The 11,942-nt window shown below is 36.2% G+C and overlaps 2 protein-coding genes across 13 annotated transcripts; both read left to right on the top strand.

The window, feature by feature from the left end:
* Positions 191-5,593, top strand: LOC109844866 (putative E3 ubiquitin-protein ligase LIN-1). Of its 3 annotated transcripts, XM_020414032.1 has the most exons (7): positions 191-482; positions 577-694; positions 1,362-2,407; positions 2,666-2,810; positions 2,892-3,143; positions 4,015-4,330; positions 5,229-5,593. In XM_020414032.1, exons 1-7 carry the CDS (start codon positions 334-336, stop codon positions 5,390-5,392), a joined length of 2,190 nt encoding a protein of 729 aa, XP_020269621.1. In that variant the 5' UTR covers positions 191-333; the 3' UTR covers positions 5,393-5,593. The 3 variants fall into 3 exon arrangements, with proteins under 3 accessions (XP_020269621.1, XP_020269622.1, XP_020269623.1); XM_020414033.1 differs by lacking the exon at positions 577-694 and having other exon boundaries at positions 1,358-2,407; positions 4,003-4,330; XM_020414034.1 differs by lacking the exons at positions 4,015-4,330; positions 5,229-5,593 and adding an exon at positions 3,924-4,009.
* LOC109845100 lies at positions 7,434-11,840 on the top strand. Of its 10 annotated transcripts, XM_020414292.1 has the most exons (6): positions 7,515-7,702; positions 8,235-8,354; positions 8,438-8,562; positions 8,711-8,782; positions 9,544-9,695; positions 10,223-11,840. In XM_020414292.1, the coding sequence occupies exon 6, from the start codon at positions 10,308-10,310 to the stop codon at positions 11,568-11,570; it is 1,263 nt and encodes a 420-aa protein (XP_020269881.1). In that variant the 5' UTR covers positions 7,515-7,702; positions 8,235-8,354; positions 8,438-8,562; positions 8,711-8,782; positions 9,544-9,695; positions 10,223-10,307; the 3' UTR covers positions 11,571-11,840. The 10 variants fall into 10 exon arrangements, with proteins under 10 accessions (XP_020269888.1, XP_020269891.1, XP_020269884.1 ...); XM_020414295.1 differs by lacking the exons at positions 7,515-7,702; positions 8,235-8,354 and adding an exon at positions 7,435-7,504; XM_020414298.1 differs by lacking the exons at positions 7,515-7,702; positions 8,235-8,354 and adding an exon at positions 7,435-7,504 and having other exon boundaries at positions 8,438-8,513.

The raw sequence follows: 11,942 nt of genomic DNA on the forward strand, positions 1-11,942 counted from the left end.
CGTATGTTTCAGCATGAAGTAATGCTCTCAACAGATTAAACTCAACGCGACATAAACTAATCCATGATCATACATCCATCCACTTGTAGGTCATGTAAATGGATAAAAAAAACTCGTTAAATTACTTCAACGAGATTTAGTCAGGGATTTGTCTTAACTTCTCATATATTGTTTCCCTAGGTGTTCATCGATGCACCGTACCTTGCACGGAGAAACCTCCTCCCTGATCTCTGGAACCAATTGTTCCTGCCTCATCTGCTCCACCTTAAAGTTTGGCACTCCAAGGAAGTGGAATTCATCGCAGGTTGGGATGATGAGTTCCGGGAACAGAGAATGAAAAGCTTGGATAGAGCCTACAATGATCAGATGGACGTTGGCACTTCTCAGTTTGCTTTATACTACAAGGACTGGATCAAGCTCGGTGCTCAGTCTCCTGCAGTTCCCTCTGTGACTCTACCTTCAGTTGCTGTTAGTAGAAGCATGTATGTACGATTGTGCCCTCTATTTGTTTTTGATATTCTTATCTGACATTGAATTCTTATTTGAAAAATGTTTGTTGTGGTCCAATGTTTGAAGATATAACTCTGTGGTCAGTATTTCTCTGGAACGGGAAGATATCGTTGATACTGAACTAGTTTCTAAGACAGAGATTGAGGGAAAGGGAGGAACTTTTGAGGCTGGGCCCTCTTTTCATGTGAGTGACTTCAGGCTGTTGCGAGTTAGTTTTGATTCTATGATTGGAGCATTATTATTAGTTCTTGTGATGATATCAAACTTAATTTTCAACTGATGTCAACTTGCGGATTTGATTGCTTAACCTATTCTAGTTAAATATTCTGTCTTGCATGTAATAGTTTAATTTGTATGATACTTGCTCTAATCTAAAATTAGAATATCCAGCACACCTGGACCATGATATATGTCCATTTGTTTTCAATTCTTACAATTTTATAGTGTGTGATTAACTTTAAAATTACATATAATATGGAGCATGTTGAGCCCCTTTTGCACAATCAAACTATTTTATAGATCATCTTACATAAATTTAATCTTTTCGCACATGAATAGCAATAAGCACACATCTTTTATGAGTTATTAAATATACATATATGCAGGGGAAATATGCACTTACAATGCCGCGCGTCCAACACCATATTCGTTATTATTAATTTGAGTTGATTGTGGTAGCTTCCTAGAGTACTATATAGGCCAGTACTCTTAAATTAGGCCCTTGGATATGAGTTGAGTTGCTCTCTTATTTGCTGATTGTTCTTATCATAGACATGTCATTTTTATCTGTTTCTTTTTTAAACTGTCAATCGACAAAACTTTCTTAACCTTTTTCTTTTCTGAGTAGACAGACTGATCCAAAGCTCCAGCAGAGGCAATCAAACTCCATTCAGCAACACCCTTTTGTGGAACCAGCACCAGAGCCACCACCAGCACCTCCACCTCCATCTACACCTTCAGCTCGGAGATCATATTCTCTCCGGTTACTACCTTGTCATAGCAATTCTCTCCGGTTACTACCTTGTCGTAGCAATTCTCTCCGGTTACTCTCTTGTCGCAGCAATTCAAATAAAGATCTAATTCATCCCCAAATCCCTAAGAGTGCATCATTCAATGATGTCCCTGTATTGAATCTTGAACGTGCCATTTCTTTGATCTCCAATTCAGACAGTCTTCCTGAATGTGAGACTGCTATCCGTTTAATTGCCAAGTCATGGTTGGACTTCAGCGGAGAGTCTGTTATCAAGACCATATTGTCCACTTCATCATTCATTGAAGGACTTTTAGAGATATCTTTCACTTCTAAAGACGATGATGTGTTAGAAATAGCAATCTCCATTTTAGCAGAATTGGTCACGAGGAGTGAGATAAACAGACAGGTAATGTTAAATGCTGATCCCCAGCTTGAAATATTATTGAGACTTTCGGAAAGAAGTAGTCTTTTCTTGAAGGTAGCAGTATTGACCTATCTACTGAGACCAAAGGCAAAACAGATGCTGTCATCTGATTGGATACCATTAGCTCTTCAGGTTTTGGAGTTTGGAGACAAAAAAGAGACTTTGTTCACACTACAGTGCTGTCCAAAATCTGCTGCGATGTATCTTTTAGATCAGCTGATTACGGGTTTCGATGTAGATAGAAACCTGGAGAATGCAAGACAAATAGTTGCACTTGGAGGGTTGAGCCTTTTGATCAAAAGACTTGAATTGGGCAATGAGAGAGAGAAAGAGATATGTGTTTCACTCTTAGACACTTGCATTCAAGCTGATGGAAGCTGCAGAGATTACATGGTTGCTAATATACAGAAGGCATCTCTTGTGCAACTTTTCTCAGGGAATCAATTGAAATCTGATGGCAGTGCCATTTCTCTGCTAAGCGAGCTTGTTTGCCTCAATAGGTATGGCCTTATTTATAAATTACCTCAGTATGTTTCATATCTTTGTTTTTATGGATGCTGCCTGCAATATTCTTCTAGAAAAGCTGCTTAGAGAATTAGGATTTTTGCATATGAACCTCATACATAGGAAGACACAACAAAGCCTTTTAACCTAAAATTTTGGAGTTGATTACATGTCTTGTTTTTCCATTGAGTTATTTAAAGAGCCATCTCCTCCAAAAATCTTCAATAGATTGACTTTTTTCTCTTTTCAAATAGAACAACTCGTATGATTGAGTTCCTAAATGGGCTAAAGAATGATGGTTGCTTGAACACAATGCATGTCCTCTTGGTCTATCTCCAACAAGCTCCACATGAGCAACGCCCACTAGCTGCAGTGCTTTTATTACAACTTGATCTTCTGGTATCATTCCAAAGACTTTTTTTTTCACCAGAAGAAATGTAATATCTTTTGTCAAATCACCATATGGTAGTTATCTTCCAGGGAGATTCTTCACACTGCAGTTTCTATGGAGAAGAAGGAATTGATGCTATTATAGTTGCCTTGGAACGCAGTTTACATAACAAGAAAGTCCGGGAACAGTGTAGCAGAGCTCTTCTGATCTTGGGAGGTCATTTCTCTTCTGTTGGAGAGCCACTAACTGAGTCTTGGTTACTTAGGAGAGCAGGGATGAGAGATGTTCGGGGGGATTTGTTCAGAAGTAAATGGAGAACCAAAGATGAGTTTGAAAGAATGGTATGTATCTAAGTTTCGAACTGATAGTTTCCTCTCGTATTAATCAAGCAAAGTTGGAAGCAACATGCATGCTGAAATGGTTAAATAATCATACTGATTGCTCCAAAATTATTTATGTCTGCATACCAATATACGTACAATTCTTATTTTCTGACCATGAGAAGAGGTAGTTATTATTCCTTTTGCTCTAAATGTTAAAAAGAAACCATTATCATGCCTTTTCTAAATAAAATTAGGAGTAAGGGAATGCAAATTTGTTGGAAATGATAATTGTCAATAGTCAAGTTTTGGTTGCATTTATTCATGATTTTGACAAGCTTGGATACATGAAATCCTTTTTTCTAGTAACTTTTTGAAGGCATAAAGAGATTGGTTTTTGAACTTCCTTCTCTTCCAAGCCAATAGTTTATGGAACTATTCATGGATTATTCTTCACTGCATGAGTTTAGAACCACATAACAACAATGTTGGTTCGTGCAATTTTGGCAACTAGCATCAACTAGCATTTTATTTTATTTTCTTCTGTCATGGCTTTATCTTGCCCAAAGTTTCTTTGGCCTCCAAATTAGCTTTCATATAACTATCTTAACGGCAATGCATGTATATTTTATATTATTCAAGAATATTTCTCAGTTTAGGAAATTTCGTACAGTTCTCCTAAGTTGCATAAACTTAAATTGCATGACTGCCAAATCAGGTTCAGAAAAATTATGGTTCTTTGTTCTGTTCTCATATTAGTCTATATGTACCATTGACACTTTCACCTATGTTTTTCAACAGCATGGAACATTATGCCATTAGTTGCGTTTTCTTATATTACTACTGTCCCTTTGTCCATTACAAATCATGACTGTATCAGACAAATCATCAGGAGGAAGAAGAAAAATCAAGAGATAGTTGGCTTAGGAAATTGGCCATCACTTTGCTGTCAAGTGGTTACAAAAGATTTGTTGTTGCTCTTTCAAATTGCATAGCTGATGGGATTCCAGGTTTGGCTCGATCATGCCTCATCACAGTAGCATGGGTGAGCTGCTCAATCTCCTCTTTGCATAATGTTAAGAGTAGTCCACATGCTCTGGCTTGCTCGATTCTTAGACCTAGATTGTTAGAGAGCTTGAGCTATGATAAAGCATTGGAAGAGAGGGTGTTGGCTTCATTGTCACTGCATAGTTTTGCTAGGCATCGAGGTATCAATCTTTTTCTACTACTTCAATTTTAAAATCTGTCCTCTTTCTTTTTTGTCTAGTTGTGTGATCTGAAGAATGCATTTTTACATAGGCAAATTGGGAATGCATATAATGCATTTTTTGTGCCTCATTAATTTGCGAACATGTATAAACATGCCATCACTTGCTTTGCTAATGAGTGTCAACTCACTCCTCATTTCAGCACATTTTCAAATTTTATTATGAGAAGGTAGAAATATGTATACGCATAGACTGTTGCAGGTCAATCACAATTTATGAAAATACCATATGCTTGCTCTCTGCGATTTTCGTGTAATATGTAGATTTAAGTATATAATCCATCTAGAAGAAAATCATAGAAGGAAGGTGTGAATTATATTGGTTACAATCAAGATGTTAACATGTAACAATGCATATTCGTGAACTTTACATCTTGATATGTTAATGTTATGATTCTTGGAGAAAGGAAAGAAATAAAAGAAAAGTTGTCAGAGGTCTTTTATATTTAATTTTCAACTTGGACTAACCTTAGCACCATCTTCTTATCTTCTTTTTATCTTCTTTTGAAATAAAACCAAATATTCATTTCAATGAACTCTTTCTACACTTATGGATTATTTTGAGTGATAATGTGACTTTGCCCTAAGAAAATAGAGCAATTAGCTCATTAGTTTTAAGATGTGTGTGACATAAAATTTCTAAAATTTGATTCTCTTCAAAATGTTGGCTGTATTTATTTATTTATTCTTTTTTTGGGAGAAAAAATGTTGGTAGTATTGATAATTAATGCATACGTTTTCCTTTGCTTTGAGGGAAAAAACTTAAGGATGCATAAAGCGTGGCTCTTTCGGCTTACTGAATTCAGGAATATGATGGTGATCTATTTGATTTTTTGCAGAATGCCTTCAGATGCTTTTACCGTTGAGTAAAGAGACACTTTCTTCACTAGAAGAGCTCAGTAGCGTAACTTGGACTGCTGATGAGCTTCTCTTTATGTGCTCGCTGTGGTTAAATCCTCTTAATCGAACTCCCAGAGATCTATTTGGTGAAAATACAGAGTGAAGATCCGTATAAAATTTTCAGAATGCCATGAAACAGCACAAAGTCGGATTTTATGTAATTATTTCTTTAATAGTTTCTCCCTTGAATTGTGTAGATAGTCACTGTAGCTGATACTGTAACAGTGATTTAATCCAATGTTGAGTTTTAGGAGAGATCTGCATCAAATTATGAAAGAACATACAGCTTTGTGATTTTCAGCAATTTTTAGTGCAAATTTCGATGCTTCGGGTTGAGGCAACAGAGTGTTACTGAAGGACTTACAGCCTGAGAAAGGAGCGTATTCACTGTGTTCTTTTAATAAAATGCAAAAATGATTGTAATTTAAGGTCAATTGTCGCATTTATTAATTTTCTTCTTTTCCCTCATTTAGCTTTTATCTTTTCTAGCCAAACTAAGTACAGGACAGACAGGTACTTTGCTCAAAAGATCATTATGCATAGCATGTGCATTAAAACCATATATTCACTTCATTTCATTATTGTTTTTTTTTTCCTTTGGTTTTTTTGGCATCGTATACTTTTCATTATAGCATACTTTTTTGCATGCTCACTTCATAATCACTTTATTACATTGTAGTATACTTCTCTGCATGAACTAATGGTTTACCAATTCAGAAGAATTGTTCAAAATTCTTAATGCATCCAACGTGGATTTGGAACCTTATTTACTGCACACGTAAGCTTTTCTCCCCCCTTTGATAATTTCTAAATAATAAACTATCTATGTTGAATTTAATGCGAAGGTTGGAAATAAATAAAAGGAATAAAAGTGACAGTAAACAAATATGGTGTCCATGTACATGTTCCACAGTATCATGTAAGTTTTCAAATAAATCAGGCTACAGAAGTAGATAGAATCCCTCATATGAGCATTCATATATCAACCTAAAATGTGGAGTTTTTTTAGTTAAATACCCACCTTATGTCGCATGTACACCTACAATGAATGTGTTTCTTGTAGGGACCAAAATATCCTTTTTGTCAAACTCTTTTAATGCTGTCCCCCCTCAAACACTGGTATGAACAGATGTTTAAAAAAACAGGAAGGATAAAATTTTCAAAACTAAATATGAATTCTTTTGGTCTTTTACATAAACTTTTTTATTAGGGAAAACTATAGTCTGCCACTTTTTTTATTAGGGGGATAGTCTATCGCTAATTTATTTTCACTTGCGTCTGACGTCAGTCGGGATAAGTTGTTACGTGTTTCGCAGTTTTGTACATTCTTTATTTTTTTATCGAAATGTCTTATTTAATTTTTTTTTCTTCTCCGAATGAGTTTTAAGTATTGTTTATGTCATCCTTATGATTTATGAACTTGATGGGTTGATAGATATGAGAGTTAAGTTTTGTTAAGGACTTCATTTTACATGAAAGTTTCTGATAAAAAGGCTTTTGTTAGCTTTTCTTAAAAGAGAAAAAGATTAATTGCCTTCCAGTATTTATTCCTTTATACAAATAGGAGGATCAAAAGAATAATTGTTCATGCTATAGTAAATGCTACAACAACATCTACTGTAGCGTTAATACTGTAGCAAACAGGATATTGGCTACTACAACTTTTTTGAAAAAAATACCGCATCACACGGGAATACTGCAGCATTTTTTAAAAACTATAACAAATGAGGGAACTATAGCGATTCAAAAATTGCTGTAGCATTAAAATCGGGATAATTGTAGCAAGGGAAAAAAAATAATTACGATGCTTTGCACGGTATTCACGACTAGTCTTATTGTATAGCGTAACAAAACAGGTGACCCTGAAGTTGTGTATAGATTGTGAATTTTGTAATTGTTATTACACGGGTGACCATGTAGCCAGGACGACAAACAACTCTCAGGATTATCTGTGTAATTACACGTACTCCATTGTCACGTCACCGGTGTAATTACACCATACCCCAAGGTACCAGCTTGTAATCTTCTCTATTTTCTAATTTCAATTTTCTCTGATGGGCCCAGCTAAGTTTAGCCCAGAAGATGTACTTCGGCCATATCCACACACAGACACACCCTCGCTTTCTGAACTCTTAAAGCCCACAATCGTAAGGTACGACGCTAGAGCAGATCCCCCTAACAAGAGGGAGGAGGATGTGGCAAAAAAGAAGAAGAGGTAAATTCCCTTCAAATTCTCTTCCTCTCTCAGTGTCAGATCTTGGCCCCTCTTATCTTATTTTTTCTATTTATGTTTCCTTGATTGTTACTACTTGATATGTTTCATCTACTGTCATCATTACTCTCCCTTTACTTGCTTTGCTCACTTCATTCACTACAAAAATTCCTAGATTTGTGTTTCTGAGCTCTGTAACAGGTTTGCTTTATTTGTTCCTTGATTATATGGGTTTGTTCTTAAGATTATAATGATGGGTTTTGTTACTAATAGCATTACTTGTAAATTTTTTTTTTCTAATTTGATTTAGTCTTAATAATTTTGGGTCTATTTCTTCATGTGCAATAATGTACAACATGGGTTTGTTGGATATTTTTTTTTGATATTGTTTTTTTTTCTCTTTTCCAATCATGCAATTTTTTCCCCCTCTTTCCTGATCAAAATTGATGGGTTTTTCCTCACTATTTCAGTTATATGGGTCTGTTCTCAAGATTAAGATCACGGGTTTTGTCACTAATAGAATTATCTGTAATGGGTTTTGTTTCTCATCTGATTTAGTCTTAATAATTTGGTCTATTGAAAATATTCAAATGAGTACTTTTCTTTGGCTTCTTCATGTTTAGTAATCTGATTAGGATTTTGGATCTTGGTTTGTTGATATATTTAAATATGATTAGATTTCATGCAAGTTTTTTCTCTCTTCTGTAAATTATAAATCTTTTTGGGTTTATAGGTTTACAAGGAATACTGATTGAGGTTTATTAACAATGATATTGTTCTTCAATATGAGTCTACACTGAAGAAAATAGCTTTCCCCCCTCTGTGGATTCCTCTGTTGAGAGCTTGTGCTGCAGTATTCTCCTATTCTTCTTTTTTTTTGCTGGTCCACAAATAGCCAACTGTTTCAGGTTGTCATTTTCTTTCTTCTTTTTTCAGAGATGCTCATTACTGAGCCATGGCTCACCAAACAAAGTAGCTGACTGCAGACCCCTTCAGCCTCTGACAATACATTGTACATCTTTCCCCCTCTTTATCAGCTTTGAATCCTCAAATAGTTTCAGGTGCATGCTTTGTGCATGTTTTTTTTCTCCTTCCTTTTTTTTTGTCTTCTTATTTTATTTACTTTGTTTTCTTGAACTAATTTGGGAGGAATTTCCTGCTGATTGGCTTGTTGATTATGCTCCCCTCATGATCTTTGGTGTTGTCCAGGGATTAAGGTTCTTTTTCATCTGCCGGCTGGCTTTTTCTCCGATGGTAATTCACGGGTGGATTATCCTATAGGTAACATAAATTTTATTATGTGGATATTAGTTGTATTATCTTGGATTAGACCATTGGGTTTGTTTTATTTGTTAGAAATATAGATGGTTTTTTAGGGTGGCTTTGTGTTGGATCTTAGACTCTTCAATGGTAAATTGGGAGTTTCACTCTTGGTTGGGGTTTTGTTGGGTTATTGAAGAGAATTTGTGCATGGAGTTTTGGAAAGTTATAGATATATATTTTTAAATTGCGACTGATATGTTCTTGCAATCTTTATTGGGGGATAGAGGTCATGGGTTCTGAAAGATTGAGCCTGTGTATGTCTCAGAGATGAGCTTTGGAGCTTAGATTTGTGAAAGGGATACCTTACAAAAACTTTATTTGAGGTTTTCTTTTTTCACTTTATCTTATTTGCTGAGAGAAACCTTACACTGCCTTGAATTTGTCTCCCCTAAGATGATTGCTAGAACATGAATTGAAATTTTAGTTGTTGTAAGTATCCATTTTCGGACTTTGTTCAGTGTCCAAACCCTTGTACAAAAACACGGTTTTTCAAAACCAATTTTTCAAAACCGACCTTTTTTTGGCCTGTTCGGTTTTGCTAAATAATTAGCAAAACGACCGATGTTGCTAATTATTTAGCAAAAGGGGTCTTTTAAAAAAAAAAAAAAACTCCTTATGTTAACTGATGGGATAACCATTTTCGATCTCTCTCTCTATCTCAACTCGCAATCTCTCCGAGATCTCTCTCTGATGAAACCCTAAATCTTATCCCTCTCTAGCGAGTCGATGATCGTGGTGGTCAGTGAGTGACGCTGGTCGATCTTCCTCTCGAACAAGCCCTAATTCCTCTCTGGAGAGGGGGCGACGACAATGCTCGGCGATGAAAATCCTCGGTGACGGCAATCCTCAGTGATGGTGATCATCGGTGATGGTGAGTCATTTCTACTTTGTTTTTACCTAATCTGCAAAGTAGCAAAGTTCAGTATTTGTAGGTTCATTCTTTTAAATTGGGTATCAAAATCCAGTTATTGATATCTTTACTCTCTCAAGTTTTGCTCCTTATGTCTACTTACATGATATCTTGACTCTCTCATCCATCAGTTTTCCTGTAGGATTTTGGTTAAAACTGTCTTAATTACATAGAGGCTATGATTTTCGTAGGATTCGTAGGTTGGGGCAGGCACAAATACATGAGTTCGTCATTGACAAAGTGTTTTATGTTTATTTTTCTTCGCTTTTCAGTGTACCCTTTTATTTATAACAAATTGTTGTACCTAAATGCAGTCTTGATGGGTATTTCATATGACCAGCCTATAATTGTATTCAGCCTTTTCATGATATGTACTTGAATATGATGCCTTGCATTCATTTCAATACACAAGTATAGAATGATCACTGAATTCTAGTTTATTTATTCTAAATTACATTCCTGATAAATTCTCTGTTTGGTACTCGCAGCTCCGGAGGATGGAATTCTCGAAAGCATCTAAAGATTCCCGAGTAGCTTTCTTAAAAGGAGAAACGAGCCATCACTAAGATCTCCATGGATTTCTTGAATTGCATGTCTACCATCTCCCACAAGAGCTCACTCGTCTTCAAATGCTGTCTATTATTGCTTGTGCTCCTTGCATTTCGAACTCTAATGCTCTCTCCTATACCAAAGAACTTCCCTTGGATAGCTTCTTACCATCTTTCAAATCCTTCTCATAACCCAATCAGAATCAATAAATTTTTGGAGGTTCCTCAAATCATATGGGGCCTAAACAATCAAAAGATAGCCTTTGCTCGAGCTTGCTTAACAGCCAGACTCTTGAACCGAACTCTTCTTTTGCCTAGCTTAACTGCCAACTTGGTCTACAAAGAAATTAACTTGTCTGAACCAATTCCTTTCAACAAAGTCTTCAACTTTGAGAAATTCAACTCTCTATGTACTGGGTTTGTTCAATTAGGCCATTATTCCAGTCTTTCAAACCGAACCAGTCCACTTGAGCTCCAGAAGGGAAGCGGAAGGAAGTGGACCAAGGAAAGAGATTTGAGCCAACTGCAGCAATTCAAAGAGGGCTCATGTGATAAGTTTGAAGTCATTAGAATCACTGGGAAAAACCCGTTCCTTTGGCATGATCATTGGCCTGTAAAAGATTATGCAAAAGTTTTTCGCTGTTTGGCTTTGGTTGATGAGATAGAAGAAGAAGCATCGAAAGTTATCTCAAAGATCCAAGGAGGGGAAAATGTGCCTTACATCGCGGTCCATATGAGGATAGAGATTGATTGGATGATTCATTGTAAGAAAGTGGAGCAAAGGCTTCATACATCCCAAATTTGTAGCAGCAAAGAGGAAATAACGAATAGAGTTGCTAAAATCGCTAGCGGTCTACCAAGGCCGATTCCAGTGTATCTTGCTATCGCCGATAGTCTACTGAAGGATGGTTCAATACTTAGTGGTTGGGAAGAAGGTTTAATTCCTTTCGAGAAGAAGAAATTGGGGGTTTGGGATGTTTATCAGAAGCATCCTTATATCACCCAGGCTGCAATTGACTTTGAGGTGTGTTTGAGGGCTGATGTCTTTGTCGGCAACAGTTATTCGACTTTTTCGAGTCTGGTAGTTCTCCAGAGAACAGAGAATTGGATTGAAATGGGCAGCGGGGCTTCATGTGGAGGTAATTTGAGCTTTGCTTCGTACGCTTATAACATCTTGGGTGAAGATGGTGGTGCTCAGAGATGGATGACTGATATGTCAGCCTTGAGTCTTGAAAGTATCAGTTATGGGACAAATAACATCTCATGTGAAGTTGGGGGAATGAGCTGAGTCTGTGAGAGGAGGTGTACGTTTGAGGAGAGGAATATTCTTTAATTGATCTGTGAATGTTAAAACAGAACAACATAGGATTCAGTTAGAAGGCCTGCTCATCTCTCTGTATACTGTAGTTGTACACACACAGAATCCAACATTGAGGGATATACTCATGTATTCTCATGGTTTACACTTTTTTTAACTTTTTTGAAGGTAAATTTACCATGTATTCATTTTCACGTAGTATGCTTTTAACGGGTTGAAGATTTAATTGCATTTATTCTATTCATGTGATGAAGCTCCTCTTAGCTCAAATCATGTGAAAGGTTTGCTATACTTTACTGTGGGTGATTCATATGTGTAGTTTATTCTAAAATTTGTTTTTTT

The sequence above is a fragment of the Asparagus officinalis genome, chromosome 6 (genome assembly GCF_001876935.1).
Source record: "Asparagus officinalis chromosome 6, Aspof.V1, whole genome shotgun sequence".
In the NCBI taxonomy this organism is placed as follows: Eukaryota; Viridiplantae; Streptophyta; class Magnoliopsida; order Asparagales; family Asparagaceae; genus Asparagus; species Asparagus officinalis.

Excerpts from the sequence above, each read along its gene's own strand:
- LOC109844866 (XM_020414032.1), top strand. The coding sequence starts at position 334 with ATGAAAAGCTTGGATAGAGCCTACAATGATCAGATGGACGTTGGCACT. Across the intron at positions 695-1,361 it reads AGGCTGGGCCCTCTTTTCAT|ACTGATCCAAAGCTCCAGCA; the intron begins GTGAGTGACTTC and ends CTGAGTAGACAG. Across the intron at positions 2,408-2,665 it reads GAGCTTGTTTGCCTCAATAG|AACAACTCGTATGATTGAGT; the intron begins GTATGGCCTTAT and ends CTTTTCAAATAG.
- LOC109845100 (XM_020414299.1), top strand. The coding sequence starts at position 10,308 with ATGGATTTCTTGAATTGCATGTCTACCATCTCCCACAAGAGCTCACTC.